At 56.8% G+C, this 21,729-nt stretch overlaps 1 protein-coding gene across 1 annotated transcript; it reads left to right on the forward strand.

Moving 5' to 3' along the window:
- The first annotated feature begins 10,389 nt into the window (after nucleotides 1–10,389).
- Nucleotides 10,390–20,225, forward strand: SERINC2 (serine incorporator 2). The gene is made up of 10 exons (XM_074925995.1): nucleotides 10,390–10,510; nucleotides 16,282–16,443; nucleotides 16,959–17,146; nucleotides 17,450–17,529; nucleotides 17,667–17,804; nucleotides 17,929–18,098; nucleotides 18,188–18,278; nucleotides 18,411–18,546; nucleotides 18,922–19,134; nucleotides 19,434–20,225. Exons 1-10 carry the CDS (start codon nucleotides 10,472–10,474, stop codon nucleotides 19,570–19,572), a joined length of 1,356 nt encoding a protein of 451 aa, XP_074782096.1. The 5' UTR covers nucleotides 10,390–10,471; the 3' UTR covers nucleotides 19,573–20,225.
- The last annotated feature ends 1,504 nt before the right edge of the window (nucleotides 20,226–21,729 follow it).

Genomic DNA, 21,729 nt, shown 5'->3' on the forward strand with positions numbered 1-21,729 from the left:
CACTCCCGCCTGTGTGTGCCACTGGCAAACAGTATGATTTTGATGAAAAGCTCCAAAATGTCCCCTCCTGGCTCTCAAGGTGGATGTTGCCAGGGCTGGGGAAGCGGGGCACGCTTTGGGGACAGTACCCCCCGGGTGACAGAGTCCCTGCTCCCCTGGCCCTGAACAGGGTTCCCAGCAGGAGAGGGGCTGGGGGCACACTCCCAAATTCCTGGCTCTGGCCAACCTCCTCTCCCTGCTGATGGCGAGGGGTGACGCTCAGCACCTGGAGCAGGGTGCCCATCCTGTCCCTTCCCTGGGGGGCTCAGCACTGCACGACGCTCGTGGGCCCAGGGCTCAGCCGGGCCCAGCAGAGGTTGCTGACCCGGGAAGGACGATGCTCTCCTGACCTCTGCACCGACCAGCGAGACAAATTCGGACGTGCCTCTCCGTGCCAGGGCTGTAGAGGGATGAGAGCCGCTGAAGCAGCGGGGATTTGGCTGTTCTCAGCCTGATCCTTGTCTCCGGTATCTCTGTACCCCCAACAGCTCACGGGGGGCTGGAGCCACCCAGCCCCGCCAGCCAGCGGGAGGGACATTTATCCTGCCTGCTCACTCACGCGTGGTGACGGGCGACTGGCAGCTCCCGCGCGGCCGGCGGGGAGGAGAGCCTTCGCCAGCTGCTATTTTTAGCTCCTCACGCTCCGTTTTCTCCTTGACTGTCTCCCCTCTCCGGAGCAGTCTCAGGCCGAGCATCGGTGATGTTTATCCTGCCTGGCACCTGATCGGATGTGACACTGGCTGTCACGGGCGAGGGGGGTGGCTGCTATCCCTCTGCTCTAGGAAATGTGTGGGAGCAAGGGAAGAGATGTTGAGGGGACAGGGAGGGAGAGGAGGGAAGCCCCGACTGGTTGGGGAGGGTCCTGCTGGAGCACCCTGGCATGGGTCTCCCTTTCTGCAGCTCCTGGGTGCCCCCAAGGGATGCTCTGGCCTGGGAAAGCTGGGAGGGAGCGACAGCACGGTCCCCATTTCCACCGAGGCTGAACGCTTCCCTCTGCCAGTGCGATCCTCTGGGGATGGCAGGGCTGGGGGACCTGGGTAAACTGAGGCACGCGAGCAGTGTGTCAGTCCCTCCACGCTCAGCCAGTACATTGGAGGCACCGAATAACCTCTCTGAACCTGCCAACATCCAGGACATGGTGAGCGTCAGAGCCCAAACTCCCAACTGAAGCTCACAAAACTCTTGGGTGCAAACCCCAGCGATGCAAAAGCACGATGGCATGGCAGCTGGGAAAGGAGAACTTATTTCCTTCCTGGGCAGCACACAGATGTTGGTACTGGGCTGTACCGACATGGGAGCAAAGGCTGCTCTGCTCTTCCTCTGCTCTTTCAGCGTCTGCTCTCAGGCTTTGCAGTCGCTGGGATCCTCTTCCCAGGGTGCTCCCGGCAAGGTGAGCATCCCTGCTGATGGGGGACCTAAACCAGACTGTCTGTGTGCTCCCAAGCATCCTTGCCTTATCCATCAGGGAGGCGAAACCAGCGAGCTCAGGGCCAGACCACTCCCTGCTCTGCCACCTGCTTTAAATCCCATTTTCTCCTGAAGAAAAGGGTCCAGAAAAGGGCATGAGAGTGTCTATTCTCCTTCCACCGCTGCTGCCAAGCTGCTTTATCCCACTTGTGCAGGAAGGTCTTTAAAAGTCACCAGCCTTCGAGATGCCGTAGGGCTGGTACAGCCCCCCAGGGATGGAGGCTGCATCCCCCTGCCCAGGGGTGCAGGCAGGGGAGGAGCTGGACTGTTTTCCACTTGCCTGCCCAGTGCGGTGGGCTCGGATCTGGGCTAAAAGCCACCTCTGAGGGAGAGCAGCTCTTTGCTGTTCCACTTTTAGACAGATCTTCCTAATTTCCATCCCGCTTAAGACCCTGATTTCTTGCTGGGTACGTAAGTGATGTGGAGGAAAGGTTATTCCTGAGCAGAACTCACCCCTGGGCTGCGTCAGTCCCTCCGTTAAGGTGCTATTTTAGGACACAGATCACAGGGTTTGGGGACCTGCAGGTTGTTCCCTGGCTGAGGACGGGGACTTTCCATGAGCCTGGGCAGGACATGCCCTCGGGGCTGTCCCAGCATGGGGGGTACCAGCCCTGGAGCAATGGAGGTGGCTCCTTTGGGACAGATCTGCAGATCTGCTCAGCCCTTGGGAAAAACCATCCTGCCTGTGATATCTTGGAGGCCAAAGGCAGCGAGAGCATCTTGTTGCCTGAAAAGATTTAAAACAAGAGGGAAAATGCCAGCAAACACCTCCCAGGGAGGCAATTTGTCACCAGGCAGGGTTGAGCGTCACGCCAAGATGAAAGTCTGGACATCTCTGTGCCACCTCAACAGGAGACGTTCAGGTCACAGCAGATAGCAACGCTCTTCCTGGGCATCCTCTTTGCTCTGGGTACTCAGCCATCTGGATCTGTGCTTGCTGCACCGTCCTTCGCCGGGCACATTGATTATGCAGCACCATGTCCCCCTGGGCACGACGTGAGGGAGGTGGTGGAGGTCTTCCCCTCACTGTGCCACACAGTGGGGCAGCCCTCGGGTGCACACACAGCCCAGTGCATCCCTTCCACGATGGGGGACAGCACATGAGCTGCTTTGTGTATTTCTGTAGGTCAAAGTAGTTTGAATACTTGCAATTACTTGTACAGGTCTTTGCGACTCATCTGCAACTTTGCCCTTCCCAGCAGAGTTGGAAAATTCAACCAAAATCATGATGTCTTTTTTTTTTTTTTTTTTTCGGCAGAAGCTTTTTCCTGACCCAAAGGTGTGGTGGATCACGCAGCCAGATGCAGCCACAGCTTGGGGCTCATCCTGCTGCCAGTTTGTCAAGGGAGCTGCAGTCCCATCAGGGAAACAAGGTCCCCATCAAATGGCTCTAAGTGCCTCTCTCCGAGCAAAGCCATTGAAAAATTCATCACTCGCCCCAATGAACAAGCAGAACATGTAAAGTATTTCTGGGATAAAATAGCTACAGTTCTGGAAACCTCTTTTCCTATGTATTGCCTCCTATATTGGCTTAAATGCAATGTCTCTGGGCAGCAGCTTGGTTCGCAGAGGCAGGAGGTGAGCACAGGCAAGGTCAGGGCAGTGCAGAAGAGCTCAGAGCAACACAGGAGGGTTTGGGAAGAGCTGGGATGTGGTGGGATTCGCCCAGTTTTTGCTTTAAGAAACCAGATCGGGGCGGTGAGGTGAGCCTTTGGAAGAAAGGGGTGTTTGAGTTAACTGAGCATAAAGAAAGCATCCCAAAAAGATGTCTTCATGGGAAAAAAAAAAAAGCGCTCAAATCTATTGTTCATGCTCCAGTAACTTCCAGATGCCTGGATGGGGGTGCAGGGAGCCTCACAGACACCTCCTGTGTTGTGTGAGCAGGCTGTCCCTCCTGCCTGCCACTGTCCCCTGCCCACGGAGGGGGATGCCAGTCTCAAAAGCCCTGGGATTTAACCAAACCCACCAGAATTCAGGCCCCATTCTCCCCCGGCAGACCCTCACTGTCTGGCTGAATGCTGGGATGCTGCAAACCAGCCAAATCACCCCAACCCGGCGGACACTGAGTAGCCATCATTTGGTGCTACCACCCAGGGGAGATGCGGGTGCTGCCTGCAGCCCTGCCTGCCTCCACCTCCAGCAGCCAAAGGGATTTGTGCAAAGCTCCCAGCACCCGGGTTGGGCTTTTTTTATCCCTGGCTGCTCTTACGTTGACATTCTTAGCTGTGCCACTGGCTCCAGCGCTGCTTGCTAACCCCTTTTACAGGCAGCTAAATATAGCCCAGGCAGCTAAGCAAAATCTGTTCGGCAGGGCCACGTGGGGCTCGGCAGCGCTGCCGCAGCCACGGCTGGGGTGTGGGGTCTGCCATCACCGGGGGGGACGACAAGGTCCTCGCTGGTGGCATCTTTCACTCTGTGGTGTTGCATCCCCACCCAGGTGAGCATCACCCGCTGCTTGGATGCTCCCAACGACATCTCATCGCTTCTCCCCGCCTTGGTGGCCCCGTTCCTCTCCCACCCTGGGGTTTCCTGGAGTTCTGCCACCCAAGACAGGCTATTTTATGCTGGAGAGCATCTGGACTTTATTAGCATCCCTGAATCCCCTGAAACATGGTGTAAAACCCCAGCTCGCTGCTGTGCTTAATAAAAAAAGCCATGCGGCTTCGGAGATCCCTGTGGGTGTTGTGTGAAGCAGTCAGTGCAGGGAGCAAACCCAAACCCCGATGAGGCACTGTGTGGGCTCGCCTGCACCCCCCAAAGGATCTGAAAAGGGGGGAATATGACTCCCACCCCACAGCACGCTCACCCATGGGTGCAGTTTCGTTTCTGCCTCTCCTATCAAAGACAGATATTTCCGCCAGAGCCATGAACTCATTAAGGAGACACTGATCTAATTGTCTCCACGACGGCGCTTGTGGGGTTTTCTTTTTTTTTTTTTTTTTAACTGCAAGGAACAAGGGAAAGACTGACTGGAGAAATCTAATTGGATCCCCATGGCTCATTAGCCATTTCTCCGAAAGGAAGAATCGTTAAGACTGAAAATTAACAGTCTCAAAAACTGCCCGCGCCATACACAGCTCTCCACGGGCATCCCAGATTGGCAATCCCCCTGGCATTGCCCAGTCTGGGATGCCCGGGTGGCGCTGGGGACATCCAGTCACCCGGGGGATGTTGGGAAATGCAGGTGAGGGCTTGGGGAGGCTGGTGCTGGAGTTTGGAGGAAAGCTGGAGTCTTTAGGTGCCAGGAAAGCAAGCTGGGGGGCTCAAACCCAGAGCTGGAGTGAGCAGCAGAACAGAAGCACCAGTGGGTTGGAGGCTGAGGCTGGGAATGAAGGAAGAACCAGGTCCTCCTGACAGGTGGACCAAGGACATCTCCAGGTCAAGGTCTCACCCTGCTCCTTCCTCCCTCAGCCTCCCTACCCCACCGTCTCTGTTGACTCAGATCCTGGTACCGTGGGGAGGACATTCAGCTCACAGTGGAGTCACCTCCTCCCCAAATTTTCCACCCCATGAGAGACCCAGTGGTTGTGACAGCGCAGAAACTCCTGCGCGACACTCCCATCCATCACCAGCCAGGCATCTGGCCACCACCATGAGAAAGACAAACAGCATCTGTCCAAACTCAGCAGGGAAATGCCGAAGTTTTTCCAGCCAGTCGCTGTGTCTGCGAGCCCAGGCTAAATCAATCTTCAAGGACGGAGGGTGGCCAGCATTTCCTGGCCTCACAGCCCTTCGCTCTTCTGGCAGGGAGGGGCTCTGGGGAGAAGACCCCAGCCTGCTGGGTGACAAGCAATAGGTTTGGTGATGGCCCGTTGTGGAAACCACCAGCTGTCAGCTCCACACCACCCCAGTGGCCTTTAAGACATCTCAGACTGGAAAAGGTCCTCAAAGAGGGTCCCAAAGGCAAACCCCATTGCTCTGGGTTTCCCAGAAGCATTGCCAGCAGGTGGGATGCCCGTCACTAGATTCAAAGGGTTTTCTTGGTTTCCATCAGGCTCCTCTGTTGGCCTGGTCTCAAGAGCTGATGCCTTTGAGATGTGTCCAGCTGCTAAGCCTGCGGTGTTGCAGGACAGGAGGGTCCTGGTAATCAAAATGGACAAAGGAGGAGCTCAGGCACAGAAGGTTCTGCAGGTACCTGCAACGGTCCTCCTGAAAATCATCCCCTTCATTCCCACTGGGTTTGAATCCCGGCTCCCGTGACCCTGAACACCCTGCCTCTGTCTGTAATTAAAGGCCAAGCGATCACTAGTCCTCCTGTGTCTCTGTTTATTACAGAAGAGCTTAGAGGAAAACTAATTTCCCGACTCAAAGTCATCCTTAAACAAGGGGGGAGGGAGATGCTTCAATCTCAGGACTTTTGCATTTGTCTTTCCCATCCCAGACTGGTTTTGTGCGTGTCCCCCTTCTCTTCTAGGGGCTGGAAACCCCAAGAGAGGCAACAGAGCTGAGAAAATATACTGCTGGCAGTAAATGGGGGCAGCTTCATTCCCGATCTCCTCGCCTGGCCTCCCTTGCAGCACAGGAGCGGCAGGGGGACCCCCCACACTTCCCAGCGTAGATGAACAGCGCCCTGAGATCTTGGAGCAGTTCCTCCAAGCACCCAAAACACAGGGCTGTGATGTGCTTGCTGTCAGCCAAGGGGAAGGATCCTGGGTATCCCAAAAACCCCATCCAGGAGCGGGGCCAGACCCCATGTGCCAGAGGTAGGACAACCCCCCGGACCAGGGGTTTGTCAAACCCCAAATCATCCCCCTCCTTACCCCACACCTGCATTCGCCTGCACTAGATAATGCTCTGGAGAAAAGGTGTTTGATGGGTTTAGCTGGTTTTCCAAATACAGACTTGATTATTAATTATTATTAATTACTGTAATGTAGGCTTATCCACGAATAGCACTGCTCGGGCTCAGCAGGAACCCTTCTGGCTGCTCCCACGGCTAAGCTGGTATTGTCCCAGATACAGTCACATGAGATCATTTGTTTTCCCCCCAGGTCCCCGGGGCGGGAGGGCATCCCTGGCAAGATGCACTTGACCTTGCTCACCACCGGTCTGGTGCCACCCTCAGCCCTATAATCCCCCCGTGGTGGGCAGAAAGTGATACTCTGACCCCTAATGAAGCAGGCACCAGGGGAAGGGAAAAGATGTCCCTTCATGCCTTGGGGATGCTGAGTGATGCAGGAGAAGGAGCGGAGGGGGAGACAGAGCAGAAAAAAGGGTGTTTTATTAGGAGTGTGCAGACAAGGATGCTCCCAGCCCTGCTGAGCAGTGGGACACGGCTGGGGGCTTCTGTTGCAGGGGGGGCTGGAGGCAGCCACACATCTCTGGGCTCTGGCAGCATCCCTCATCTCCCGTTCCTCATCTTCCCAGTGTGCAGGGCGTCCTTCTGTGCACAGGGGACTGTCACCGCTCCATCACACATGATGTTGCTGCCTGCCTTGCTGGGCCTCGGGCTGGCCGGGACAGCTCTCGCTGCTGCCAAGCCACCTCCCGAGAAGGGGACGGCGAGGATGATGTGGGTGGTGGTGGTGGCATAGGGACACCCCTGTGAGTCGGGTGGGGAGTGCCCCCACTCCTGGCAGCCGGGGCCCTGACTGGCCATCCAGGAGCGGGCAGGGACCGAGCCCAGCCACCATCCCCAGTGTCCAGCAGCTATGTGCCCTGGTGTGACACCGGCACTGACACCCGGCAGCAGCATCAAAGGGGATGAGGGGACAGTGCGGGCAGGACTGGTCCCTCAGGGTCCATGGAGCCGGTGGGATTTCTGCTCCTGGCATGCCAGCAGGCTCACGTCCCTGCAAGGCACATGGGGACAGCAGGACCAAGGGGACAGACACCTCTCCAGCCGATTTGCCCTTCCTGGGAGGGCAGGGATTGAAGGACATTCCTGCTGCGGGTGTCACCAAGCTCTGAAATCCAGCTGGGAAGAGAGGGGAGCTGCCAGAGCCTCCACCTCCCACCCGGGGGCTGTGCCTGGAGCCAGCCTATCATGTCCCCGAGGCCGCTGCCTGCCCTGCGGGTGCTGCCAGACCCGTGCCCACACACAACCAGGCTGGGCAGGTCCCCAGCTCGCACCCCAGCTGCCTCCTGAAAGGAAAAGCAACCTGAGATCAGCTGAGATCAGTGAGCAATCTATGGGCGCTGAACTCTCCTGTTGCAGGACTGCAGCCAGCCGGCAGCTTTTGGGAGCCCACAGAGGCTTAGAAAAGCTTTTATAAATTTGTGCCAACTGCTGATTGGAGGCCAAACCCTGGGGCTTTACCGCTGGAGCAAGAAGCATCACACCCTCCTCTTCCTCAAGGGCACAGGGGGCATGTTGGCTCCCCATCTGCCCCAGCCCTGTGCCCCCTAAAGCCTGCCTGCTGCCACATACCCATATACTTTCCCTGCTGTCTAAATTTAGGGTCTGGAAGTGGGCTAGCACATCCCAGTTTATCTCATCCCTTGAATTATGCATACCAGCAGCACCGGCTGCTCTGGGTGGATGTGCCAGACTCCAGCCAGTCAGGAAGAGCAGGGAAACCCTGCCCAGGCCCAGCTCCCACCCTTGGCTCTGTGCAGGTCCCCTCAGCTGGGGTCTGGCCCCTCATGGGTTGTGGGTTCAGGCTGATGGGTGCACTGGAGCTGGGCAGTGTGTTGTCAAAGCCAGCAAGAAGGGCTGCTATAGGTGACAAAAGGGAGACTAGGGAAAATATGGGTCCATTGCTCCACGAGATGGGATTCCATAGTGCCACAGGACACGGGAAAGGCTGAGTAACTGAATGCTGACTTTGCCTCTTTACTTGCAAGATTGATCTGCAGGAATCCAAGGTCCCACAGACCAGGGGAAAGGATGGAGCAAGGAAGACATACCCTTAGTGGAAGGGGATCAGGTCAGGGGATACTTAAGCAAACTGGACATATGTAAGACCATGGGCCCTGCTGGGACGTACCCACGAGTGCTTAGGGAGGTGGCTGATGTCATTGCGAGGCCACTCTCAACAACCTTTGATTGATCATGGCAACTGGGAGAAGAACCTGAAGGCTGCAGGAAAGCACTCACTCCTATAATGAAGAAGGGCAAGGAGGAGCCAGGGAACTATGGGCCTTCAGCCTCACCTTGATCTTGGGAAGGTGATGGAGCAGCTAATCCTGGAAACCATTTCCAGGCATGTTAAAGATGAGAAGTTGTCATGGCTTCACTAAAGGGAAACCATCCTTGACCAACTCGATAAACTTCTACAATGAAAAGACTGGCTTGGTAAAGAAGGGGAGAGAAGTGGGCATTGTCTGCCTGGACTTTGGAAGGACTTTGACACTGTGTCCCGTAAGATCCTCATAGCGAAGTCATTGGTGCAGATGGATGAGCAGACAGTGAGGTGGGTTGAAAACTGGCTGAATGGCCGGGCCCAGGGGTGGTGACAGTGGCGTAAAGTCTAGTTGGTGACCAGTCACTAGTGGGATACCCCAGGGGTCTGTCCTGGCTCCCCAGTCCTGTTTAACATCTTCATTAACCATCTGGATGATAGGGCAGAGTGTGAGCTCAGCGTTTGCAGCTGACACCAAACTGGAAGGGATGGCTGATAGAGCAGAGGGTGGTGCTGCCATCCAGAGGGACATCATCAGACTGAAATGGGCTGACAGGAACCTCATGAAGGGGAAGGGCAAAGTCTTGCTCCTGGGGAAGAACAATCCCTGGCACCTGCACATGCTGGGGCTGCCCAGCTGAAAAGCAGATCTGCAGAAAAGGAGCTGGTGGACACGAGGTTGAAGATGAGGCAGCGACGTGCCCTTACTGCAAAGAAGGCGAATGGTGCCCTGGGCTGCATGAGGTGACACGCTGCCGGCGGGGTGATGGAGGTCACCAAGTGATCAGCACTGCTGAGGCCACCCCTGGGGTGCTGAGTCCGGTTCTGGGCTCCCCAGTACAAGCGAGATGTGGAGATACTGGAGAGACAATAACGAAGGGCCACAAAGGTGTTTCAGGGACAGGAACATGTTATATGAGGAAAGGCTGGGAGCTGGGACTGTTCAGCCTGGAGCAAAGAAGGCTCAGGGGGACCTCAGCAATGAAGGGAGGGTGCAAAGAGGATCCAGGCTCTTTCCAGTGGTGCCTAGTGCCAGGACCAGAGGTCACAGGCACAAACTGAAACACAGGAGGGTCCCTCTGAACATCAGGAAACACTTTTCTTACTGTAGGGTGACCAGGCACTGGCCCAGGTTGCTCAGGGAGGTTGTGGAGTCTCTATGCTTGGAGTTACTCAGATGTTGTCTGACACGGTCCTGGTCAAGTGGCTCTGGCTTGAGCAGGGGCGTTAGAGCAGATGGACCCTGGAGGTCCCTGCCAGCCTCAGCCAGCCGGTGATTCTGAGCTGGTGGGTGTGCTGGGGTTGTAGGACGATGGCCAGGAGTAGCCCAGCACCCCGGGCCTCAAGCACAGTCACTGTCCCCTTGGCAGCTCTCAGCAAGGCCACATCTGCCTGCCCAAGCAGCATTTAACCGTGAAAACCACGGGGCTTTGTTCATTCCCCAGCTGGAGCTGGGTACCAGGTGATGCCGTCAGCTGCTCTGGGGACCGGCGCTGGGGGGGACCCGGCTCGGCCTTTCCGAGGGGACTCAGTTCACGTCGAACACACTCAAAACACCCCTCGGACCCCTGAGCTGCCTTCAGAGTAGCCGACCCCTCCCCGCCAGCTGTTTCGAGGGGAGGGAGAGCCCCGGCACTGCGGGCCCGGGCGTCCCCCGCACCCCCGGGCGCCCCCCAGAGCCCTCGCCGCGGACCGGGCTCCCGGTGCCGGTGGGGGCCCCTCGGCGCTAATCGGTGAAAGGGGGTGCGGGGCTGGGGGGAGCTCCCCTGAGGGCGGGAAGGACCCGCCCCGCCGCAGGGGCCGCCCCGGGGGAGGCGCGACGGGAGCGACGGGAGCGACGCGCCCCGAGCTGGGAGCCCCGGGGAGGGCCCGGGCGGGGCCGGGAGCCGAGGCCGGGAGCGATGGGGGCCTGTCTCGGCGTCTGCTCCCTGCTCAGCTGCGTGAGTGTCCGCCGGGCCGGGGGGAGCGGGGGGGGAACGGGGCTGAGCCCCCTCCCAGCGCAGCAGCGGCGGGCGCGGCCCGAGGGCGGGGGAGTCGCTGCTGCTGCGGGTCCGGGGGGGCCCGGGAGAGGGTCCGGGAGATCTGGGGGGCACTCTGAGGATGGGGGGGCGTTGATGACGCCGGGGGAGTTCGAAGGGGAGCTCGGAGGATGCGGCGCGCTGCCCCCGGGGGATGCAGGGGAGCCCCGGGGGGATGCGCCCCTCTGGGCACGGGGGGGATGTCGCGGACCCCCGGATTAGGGCGCCCCACTGCCCCGGGGGTGTCCAGGGGAGACCCAGAGGGTTCACCCCAGGAAACTCTGGGGCTCAGGAACGTCGTGGTCAAGGGGAGCGTGGAGTCTGAGGGCGCCTGGGGAGGGCGCACCCCGCTGCACTTGGGGGCTGTGGGGGGCTGGAGGAGTGATGCCCTGGGGGACTGGGGGGGCTGGCGCCCCTGCTCTGATACACTGGGGGGGGGCTAGTCCTGCTGCACCCGTGCGATGCTGAGGGGCTGGGGGTCCTGCCGGGTTCTCACTGCAGAGCCCCAAAGCGGGGAGCTGGGGATGGAGTAGGAGAAGGAGCTGGGACAGGGGGTGCAGGTCCACGGGTGGGGGGGCTCTGTGTGGGGTGCCATGGCCCAGGACAAGCACAAGGTGTGTGTTTCGGGGCGCTATACCCAGTGACACGGGGTGTGTGTTTCGGGGAGCTATACCCAGTGACACGGGGTGTGTGTTTTGGGGTGCTATACCCAGTGACACAGGGTGTGTGTTTTGGGGTGCTATACCCAGTGACACAGGGTGTGTGTTTTGGGGTGCTATGCCTGGTGACGCAGGCAGCTCCCTATGGCCAGCGTTGCCTTTCCTGGCATTGCCTCACCTGCGGGCACGGGGCCAAGGCAGGGCTGCGAAACCAACCCGAGAGCTGCCGGCCTGGAAACCTGGAAATGGGGCCAGTTTTGCAACTTGACCTCAAAGTTTTGGAGGTTTAACGAACAGGAGCTTTTGAAACCTAAGATTGGACAGAGGGTGGTCCGCAAGTCTGTAACACAGCTGATACTTTTCCTTATGGGCTGGATTTGGAATAGCTGGGAGTTACTCTGGAGCAGGCCTGGGGAGGTTTCTGGCCTAATTCTGCATTCCCTGCCCCCCCCCCCAAAAAAAAAAAAAAATTCTGGCCCAGGCCATGTTAACAGGGTTGAGTTGCTATAAGGTTTAGTTCTTCTATTCCTTCCAGTGGAGCTTGTTGACTAAAGGGGTGTTGTAGCTCAATTCTGAACTGGAAAACCACAGCAGAGGAAAAAAACCACCCCCAAAACCAAACAAACTACCCAATCTTTGTAAGGTTTTTTTTGTTTGTTTGTTTTGTTTTTTTAATAAGATCTGAACTAACTTCTTCTGGCCAGCCTGCATCATTTGACTCGAAGCGGAGTCAGATTGCTAAGCCATCTCTTCAGTGCTTTCCCATTAAAACTCCACAAGCCGTTGCTGAGTGAAACTTTGCACCATGCAAGAGAAATTTCCCTTTCTCTGCCTCCAGCGATTTGCCAGGCTCTGCCCACTGCTGCTATGAGCAGGGCGGTTGTCTCCAGCTGCCTGCCTTGGGGGACAGGGTTGGTTTGGGCACTCGTGGGGACTATCAGCCTCGTTGTACCAATGCAAAGCCACTGCCGGGCGTGAGAGCCACCAGCCTCCCAAGCCTGTGCCTGGCCCTGTGGGTTTGGTACTGATTAACCTGCCAGGTCATTAATTTAACAGGAGGTAAAGGCAGGTTGCTCAGCATTGCTTTTGGTTGACTCAGTCTCTGGTTTGCTGGGGCAACGGCAGCTTGCACAAGATGTCTTGGTGGGGTGGGGTACTGGGTCTGGCGGTGTTGGGGTGGGGTAGTCGCATGTCCCTGTGTTGGACTGGGTGCACAGTCCTTGTCCAGCTCCAGCCTCACTCTCCCAGTCCCCGGCAGGGCAGGCACAGCAGCCCTTACGTGCGAGTCGCGCTGGAGGTGAGCTGGATTTCATGAGGAAGTCGATAGTGAAACCGGAGAGGTTAATCTTTCATCTGCAGCAGCTGAAAACCGACGCTTCCTTGTTAATCCACTGCTCTTGTGCTGCAGCCACTTCCCTTGGTTGGCTTTTTCCATCCTGCTGCTTGGCTTTTGGCCACATTGACACTTAGGAGCATCTTTGAAAGGAGGTGTACCGGAGTGTGTCCAACGCTGCCTTAACGTGGGAGGATTCTCCTTGCTCTTAACCCATTTGCTTTTCACAGAAAAAGAGTGAATTCAGAGGTGCTGGGGCAGCAGGTCAGGTTAGCAGATGGCACAAGGGATCTGCTTCCTTTGCAAAGGTGCTTAGAGGGGGACGCTCAAGAAGGGCACCAGGAGCTGTGAAAAAAGGCTCCTGGTGACATGGGACTCTCACATTACAGCTGCACAAAGCAGGGCAGTGGGGCAGGGCTGCCGTGCCCTGTTACCTCAGCAGGTGCCTTCTCCTGGTTGCAAGAGGCTGTAAAACCTGAGATACGGCCACGGAGTTTGGCCATGTGAGAGTGTCCTTGAAAATAAACCTCCTGCAGGCTCCAGGGATGCTGCCGGCTCCCAGAAACCTCATATTAGAAACTACCTCATCGGCCTGCAGCTTTCCCAGAGGTCAGCCATGGGTCTGGAGACTGCAGGTGGAGCAGGGGGTCCCCTTCAGCCCTGCTCCAGCACAGCCTGTGCACACACTTTGACCCCCTCCACCCGCACCCACCCTGAGGAAGATGGGGTACCCGAGGCTGTGCCTCCTGCCAGTCCTCAGTGCTGCTTGGACGTGGGGCTGAACCCCCAAATCCAACAGCAGATTCACAGAATCATCTGGGTTGGAAAAGCCCTTGAAGCTCCTCCAGTCCAACCATGAACCTCACCCTGACCGTTCCCAACTCCCCCAGATCCCTCAGCTCCCAAACAACAAACCTCATGACTTTCCAGGCCAGTTTCAGTGATTTCGGGACTGGTGCTTTTTGTTTCAGCTGGCACTGAAAGGAGAGGAGCTGGAGGTATCAATGTGCTTTGAGTTAAGGGTGCACTAAGGTGCTTTGCTAAATCAGGTCAAATGCAGTAATTCTGCATTAAAAGGGATTTTTTTTTTTTTTTCCTCTTTTAATTTGAAGGGGAAATACAGTAATGCTGGCAGGTTTAAATGCATTCTTGTGCAAGTGGTACATTTAATGAGCCTGAAAGGAAGCAATCTCTAATTGAAGGCCATTTTTTTCCTGCTTTCGAGTTGAAAACATGAAGCGACGTCCCTTAGGCAGCTCCTGGAGAGGCAGGATGCGGGTCCCCATGGGATGTGGGGGCTTTCTCACCCATTCCAGCTCCCATGGATACTGTCAGCACAACGCAGCCTCTGGTGGGGCTGGGATGTGTGTAAAGAGGAATAAATCAGGAGGTGTTTTTTCTCAAATAATGCTGTGTTTATGTTTAAAAAAAGAAATTCAAAGTCACCTCTAGTGATTTGGGGACATTAAAGTCATCACTCATGAGCATGCATGAGCACCCCTGATGGGGGAGCTGCAGGTTTGATGTCCTTCTCACACAGCAGCTCGACATCTGGTTTTCTTTTCTGCCACGTCCATTTTTCACACTAGTTTTAGCAATGAGAAATGTGTATTTGAGTTGATACTGAGCAATATTTAATTAAATTGATTGCTGGGCATAATTAGGAAGTACATAGACATAATAAACACGCACCACATTTGCATCCTTTAGTAGTGGGAGAGAGCTGAACCCTTCTCCTGCTTGCAAGTACATCTGGCCGGCTGATGTGTCTCAAGTGCAGGAGAGGAAGAGCTGTTCAAAGGGAAGAAATCAAGTATGGGAAGCAAAATAAATCAATTAAGTTGTCTTGTAAATAGAGGGAAAGTAATTTGCTGAGGACCAGATTCCTAGGAAGAAGCTGGCTCTGAAAAAGGAGTTAAAAATGCCCAGTGTTGCAAATTTTGAAATAAGTGGATCTGGGAATGCGTTTTAGATAGAGAAAAATATTTGGAAAGCAAAGCAGTAGTATTTTAAACAAACTCCAGATATTTAATTCTGGTTGATCTCTGCTTGGGGATTTCTCATTGCTCCCTGGGCCTGTGCGTGAGACAGGGGAGGCTGTGGGCTTGTGATGGCTTCAGTGAGGCATCAAAAAAAAAAAGGAAATAGCCTGAAGTTTCCCTATTTTAGAGGACTTGGGGTGTATTTTGCTGTTGCATTGCTTGGGCTGTCTCTCCCTGCTGTTCCTGCTCACACCATGGGGAGTAGAGCAGAGTTGGGAATTTAGTTTTAATTTAGTTTTGGGGTCCTTTGAGGTTTTATTTAGCACTTTAAGCCATCTCTTTGTTTACGTGGGGTCAGGGCTAGCTCCTGGTTCAGAGCCAGGAGGGCACCTGCTTTGCCTTGTTGTGAAATGTCAGTTTTGCTTCCCCAACCAACCCTGCTAGTTCCTGAATGCAGCATCTTCAGTGCAAACCTGAGAGACACTTTATTCCCTTATTTTTTCCCCAAATATTTAATATGGGACCTTCTGCTTGCAAGACATAGTGAATTAGTGACCCAGCAGTGACAGTCTGTCCAACAATGCTTCTTCCATTCTCTTGCCTGAAAATTTATTCTCCAACTTCACCCTCTTTTGGGAAAATAGGGGGTTTAGGATGTGGGAGCGAGCTGGGAGATCCTGGGGCGGGTGATTAAGAGGATGAAAATCTTCCCCCATCCAGATGAAGGATGCCACAGCCAGGGCATCATGCATTCCTGCCCCATCAAAACCCCTGTAGCTGTTCTTCCTCTAAAACAAATGATTGGGGCACTCCCACACTTTGTGGGTATTAAATAGGTGCGTGAATATCCAAATTGTTGAGAACATTGGTGAGAACAGTGTGTACCAGAGCAGCAAAACTCAGCCCAGCCTGGCTGGTGGGATGCAAACAGCATCTCCCTGATGCTCCTCCAGTGATGGCTTTTATAGTTTAATAAAAATTTCCTTTCTCTCCCTGCAGACCTTATTCTGTGCAAGCCCTGTGCAGGAAAGTCCCCACCCGTGTTTAGCTAGGCAGTGAGGCTGGGTTTCGTTAAGCTAGGCTTTCCCTGCTCTACACCCAGCTCTGGCACGGCAGTGGGAGCCCCTGGAGTGAGGGTGCACCCGGCAGCGCTGCTGATGCTGGAAGGGTGGATTTGGGAATCCAGGACCCACTGCAGACTCCCAGGGATGCTGTGCCTCGGTTTCCCCACCTGTAAAATGGCCTTTGGGGGAAGGGAAGGGATGGCAGAACAAATTAATTTCCCCATGATGCCTATATCTGTATTTTTCCCATCCTGTATTAGATTGAAAAGGTAGCCTTAAATTATTTTACAAGCTTTTTTTTTTTTTTTTTTTTTTTTCTTCTGTAAAGAAAGGACCCTTTTTTTGCATGCAATTTCTGGGAAGCAAAAAAGAAGATGAGGTAGTCTCTATTGGCATCGTTTTCCAAGTTGGTTGGTTATTGCAGTGAGCCTGTTCCCGTGGTTCTTCTGTTTTTCAGCAACTTTCTGAGGAGACTTGGGGCCGTTTCCGCAAGGTCCCGCAGGGTGCAGGTTGTGATGCTGGCTGGTGAGAAGCTTTATCAAAGCCCCTGGCCCAGCAGTGTGGATTCCTGGGCAGATCTTACTCCTGGTTCGACTTAGGCACATGTTTTGGGTCCAATTTCGAGCCCTCTGACACAGGGATGCTCTCGTTACAGGTGTCCTGTCTCTGTGGCTCTGCACCATGCCTGCTCTGTGCCTGCTGCCCCTCGGCCAAGAACTCCACCGTCTCCCGCCTCCTCTTCACCTTCTTCCTCTTCCTCGGCACCCTTGTGTCCATCATTATGATAATCCCTGGTGTGGAGAAGGAGCTGCACAAGGTAAATAACTCCCAGAGGTCGCTGAGCCTGGTCACTATGGGGAAGAGGTTTAGCTCACGGTGGATACGTGAGGGTGAATCAGAACGTGAATTTTTGGGGCATGATGTTGATTCTGTTCCTTTTTTTTTTTCCAAACATTTCACTGGGAGAGGGTATTATTAAGCCCAGTTTTCCACAGAGGGGAAAACGCAGTGGGATGATTTCATGCATTATCTAGTTTTTCTAGATGTCTCCCAGGAAAGTTTCCTACATTCCATTTTTGGGGTTAAATTGGCCAAGTGATCCCATTTTTGTGGAGGTGGGACTTGAGATGCAGGGAGCTGAGGTCTGCCAACTGAGCTAATGGGAATTTTGGGAAATGCTGGTTTCATCCCAGCTTTCCTCTGACCTGCAGGGTGGCTTTAGCTGTGTCACCCCATGGCTGTCCCCAAGCAAGCTAAGCTCTTTGGTGACACCAGGGATCGTGGTGGGTGGGGGATGCTGGGGTGATGCTCACCCTCCCATCACCTTTGCAGCTCCCTGGCTTCTGTGAGGGAAGTGGGTCAGTCCTGGGGGTCCAGACCCACATTGACTGCGGCAGCTTCCTGGGCCACAAAGCCGTGTACCGCATGGGCTTTGCCATGGCCGCCTTCTTCTTCCTCTTCGCTGCAATCATGGTGTGTGTGCGCAGCAGCAAGGACCCGCGAGCCGCTGTGCAGAACGGGTGAGTGTTTGTCCTGGAGGGAGGATGCCGGTGTGGGGGCAGACCTGCCCTTCACAGAATCACGCAATCATTCAGGTTGGAAAAGCCCCTCGGGATCATCGAGTCCAACCCTCAGCCTGACTCTACAAAGTTCTCCCCTACCCCACATCCCCCAACAGCTCATCTAAACGACCCTTAAACACACCCAGGGGTGGGGACTCCCCCCTCCCTGGGCAGCCTGTTCCACTCTCTGACCACTCTTGCTGGGAAAAATTCCTGGCTGGGTTCCTGCTTGCAGACCATGCCTCCTCTCTCTTCCCACAGTTTCTGGTTCTTCAAGTTCCTGGTGCTGGTGGGGATCACAGTGGGGGCTTTCTACATCCCCGATGGTGCCTTCACCTCAGGTGAGGAGCTGCCCCTGCTCTCCTCTGCATCTCTGGGTTAACCCTCAGCACGGGATTAAACCCAGGGCTGGGGTTGGCATCCCCATTGCCAAATTCCATTATACCTGCTTTTAACTGTTTTTTCTCTCCCCCTCAAGTCTGGTTTTACTTTGGTGTGGTCGGCTCCTTCCTCTTCATCCTCATCCAGCTCATTCTCCTCATCGACTTTGCCCACTCCTGGAGCCAGCTGTGGCTGCGCAACGCGGGCGAGAGCAATGCCAAGGGCTGGTACGCAGGTCGGTGCGGCTGGCACCACAGAGGGTCTAGGGAGGGGAAGCTCATCCTGGGGGTGGCTGACACTGAGCTGCTGGGGACTGGAGACTCTACTCCAGCCTCTTTACTTTCTGCTTCCTCCCTCAGCCCTTTGCATCATCACCTTCATCTTCTACGCCACCTCCATTGCAGCCATAGTGCTGCTCTACGTATACTACACCAAGCCTGAGGGCTGTACGGAGGGCAAGGTCCTCATCAGCATCAACCTCATCCTCTGCCTCATCGTCTCTGCTGTGTCCATACTGCCCAAGATCCAGGTGAGGCGGTGGGGGGCACCTGTGAGGCTGGTGGCCGTGTCCCCGTGGGGTACGGGACCAGCCCTGAGTGCCCGCCGTTGTGTTTGCAGGAAGCTCAGCCGCACTCGGGGCTGCTGCAGGCGTCCCTCATCACCCTCTACACCATCTACGTCACCTGGTCCGCCCTGGCCAACGTGCCAAGTAAGCAGGATGTGACCTCGGGTTCGGGAGGGGGGTGCATGGGGCAGGAGCACACACTGGGATGGGTGTTTTGCACCCCCTGGCTCTCTGGGGGCTGGGGAAAGGTGCTGAACCCCCTGCGTGTCCCCCCAGTCCAGACCTGTAACCCCACGCTGCTGGTGAGGAACAGTACTGGCTCAGCGATGGCCACCCAGCCACTGACAACCTGGTGGGACGCCCCGAGCATTGTGGGGTTGATAATCTTCATCCTCTGCACCCTCTTCATCAGGTGAGGACTTGGCTTCGGTTCCCGGGGACTGCAGTGTCCCTCTGCCTGCCCGGAGCACAGAGGCATCGGGATACTTTTAGGGAAAGGCAATGCTGGAGGGGAGGTCACAGGCAGGTCCAGGGTTTTTGTCACTAGGTGCCTCTTGCAAAGCCATCCTGGTCCCCAGGGACAGAGGCAGGCACCCCTCAGGGGTTGTGGGTGCAGCTTTTGGGGTTTCTGCACAAGCTGCATCCCCCAGACCGCCCTGCCTGTCCTGGGGACAGCCCCGCGGAGCATCCCAAGGTGGGTGGGCTTGGGAGGGCTGAGCTCGGGCTGGGGGGCAACCGAGGAGGCAGCGTGCAGGCAGCCCTGAGCCTGCCGTCCCTCTGCCCGCAGCGTCCGCACCTCGGACCACCCGCAGGTCAACAAGCTGATGCTGACGGAGGAGAGCGCGGCCGGGGCGGGCGGCGAGGCGGCGGCTGTGGAGAGCGGGCTGCACCGCACCTACGACAACGAGCAGGACGGCGTCTCCTACAACTACACCTTCTTCCACCTCTGCCTCCTCCTCGCTGCCCTCTACATCATGATGACCCTCACCAACTGGTACAGGTGGGCAGAGCTCCCGTGGGGCCCCGGGACCCCTTGGGACGTGGCGGGGAGCAGGCACCCAGCCCCTGGGGTGCTGTAAGCTGCAGTGGTGGGGTCACGTCCCCTGGGCCAGCTGTGGGAAGCCGCCTGGCTGCGAGCATGGGGCAACTCCACACTGTCCTCCATGCTCTTTGCATTGCACCCCTGGCTTGGTGCTTGCAGCCTCCGTCCCTCCCCAGCACGGCCGCAGGGGTGATCAAGGGGATGGCACCCCTGGTGCAGCGCAGTGATGGTTGCCACCCCCTTGTTTGCTCTCTCAGGCCGGACGAGAGCTTGCAGGTGCTGAGGAGCCCCTGGACGGCCGTGTGGGTGAAGATCTGCTCCAGCTGGGCCGGGCTCCTGCTCTACATCTGGACCTTGGTGGCTCCACTGGTGCTGCCAGATCGGGACTTCAGCTAAGGTGGCCCCGGGCATCCTGCTGCCGGGTTGGAGCCATCGTGGCCTTGTCCCTTGAGCCAGGGGACAGCCCCAGCTCTGCCTTAGTCTGGGGCTCTGCAAGCAGGAGCAGCTCTGCTGGGTTGTGCCTTCTTGTAGGTCTTCTGTTGTAATTTGAAAGGCATGAAGTGCCAAGTAAGGAAAATCAGGAAGGGCTGATAAAAACTTCAGGATGTTTTTAAAGCTCTTACCATCTCCATGTTTGTCTAGTGCCTTTTGGTGGTGCCTCCACACCCTCCTCTTCTAGCGGAGACCACCGCCGTGCCGTGGGAGGGTTTGGTTTTCACCAGCTGCTGTCATTGTGTCACTTGGTGCCCTGGGACCGTGGTGCCTTTTGGAGGGACTCTGGGGACTGGCATGTACCAGGATCTGGCTGGTACCTCCCCAAACAACCTGAAGGAAAATGAATCTTAGGGATTTGTGGCTCGAGGCAGTTGTTCCACTGCACCCCCCAGCTTTGGCAGTGGCCTGGGCTCCTCGAGGGCTCTCCTGCCCAGCCATCCCTGGGGGAGGACGGGTCCCTGGTCCTCGCTGGAGCACAGGTCAAGTTTCCTGCAGGCTGTGCTGGCTTGGCTCCAGCACCTTGTCTTGTTAATAAAGTCTCGTTTGGAATAAAACTGGCAGGTTTGTCCTTCTGGGCTCTTTGCTGATGCATGAGCTGGGTGTGTGGGAGATGGAGGAAGGGGGATGTATTAAACACACCTGACCTTGGGGTCAGGGACCGGGTGGGTGCAGGCAGGGGTGGCAGCACTTTGAGGCCTGGCAGCTGGGAGCCCTGGGCCCGGTTACTGGCCTGTGACACCCCCAGAGTTGCTGCTGGAGGAGGGCACGTTGCTCGCGGGGCAGGTGGGGAGGGGGGGGTGAGGGAGGGTGCCTGGCGTGGTGGGGTGTGCCCAACGTAGGGGTAAGCACCGTGCCCAGGGGTACGTGGGATGGGGTGAGCACTGTGCTGGGGTGTGTCCTGTGCTGGGGTGACCCTAGGTGGGTGCACGCTCTGGCGGGGGGGGCCCTGTCATGCAGCAGCTGTGGGAGGTGGGAGCTGCCCGCTGCACTCCCGGGGAAAGGGGTCCCGGCTCAGCCCATCACCGCGGCCGGGTTTGCCTTGTGCGGGCGGAGGGAGCCCGGGATCGGGCCCCGCGGGGGGGAGGGGGGTGGTGGCGGGGCGGGCAGGGCCGGGATCAGCCACGAGGTGGCGCTGGCAGCACGTGCTGCGGCACCCATCACCCATCAACCTACATCCATCAACCTGCACCACCACCCTGCACCCACCAGCCTGCAGCCATTAACCTGCACCCACCAGCCTGCACCCCCCAACATGCACCCTGCACCCCTCAGCCTGCATCCTGCACCCTATATCCTGCACCCTGTGCTCCGCACCCTTCATCACGTGTCCTGCCCCTCGCATCCCTCAGCCCGCTTGGTGAATCCTCTACCTCACCTCCTGCACCCTGTGTCGCCTACCCAGCCCCCTGCATCGTGCACTCTTCATTCTGCACCCTTCGTCCCACACGCTTCCTCCCGCAGCCTGCGCTGGGCTGTACAGGTGGGCAACCTTGGCTGGGGTGTGTGAGCCAGAAACTCAGAGGGCAGAGGCACTCCCAGGAGCGTGTTTGTGGGTGCCCCCCACCCTTTGCCGCTCCAGCCCAGGCCGTGTAGGTGGGGGAGAGGCAGGAGCCCCACTGCAGACCAGCGGTGCAGAGCAGCGACACATCAGCTAACTCCTACATCCCCGTGTGCACCTTGGCAATGAACTTGCACTTGCCGATGCAACACGGTCCCCAGGGCCTGCAGGAACACGCTCAAACCTTTCCCCTGACGAGCTTTGCCTTTTGCATTTCCCACATTTCAGGAGAGCAGAAGAACCCTGCGCCTGCTGCAGCCAGCAGGTCCCTGCCCGGGCTGTCACCACTGGCCATGGTGCCTCACCGGCCGGCGCCTCCCCATGAAATGCCCAACCAGAGCAAGTCAACAGGAGACAGACCCAAAGCACCGGCTGCACGAGATGTGCCCTCGGCTCCCGAATGCCACCCCTGGCCAGGGAGCCTCTGCGAGGATGAGGATGGCTCTGCAGAGCCGGCAGCACCCACTCCAGTTCCAGCAGTGACACAGCAGCCGCTGGAG

Source organism: Athene noctua, chromosome 24 (genome assembly GCF_965140245.1).
Source record: "Athene noctua chromosome 24, bAthNoc1.hap1.1, whole genome shotgun sequence".
Classification (NCBI taxonomy): domain Eukaryota; kingdom Metazoa; phylum Chordata; class Aves; order Strigiformes; family Strigidae; genus Athene; species Athene noctua.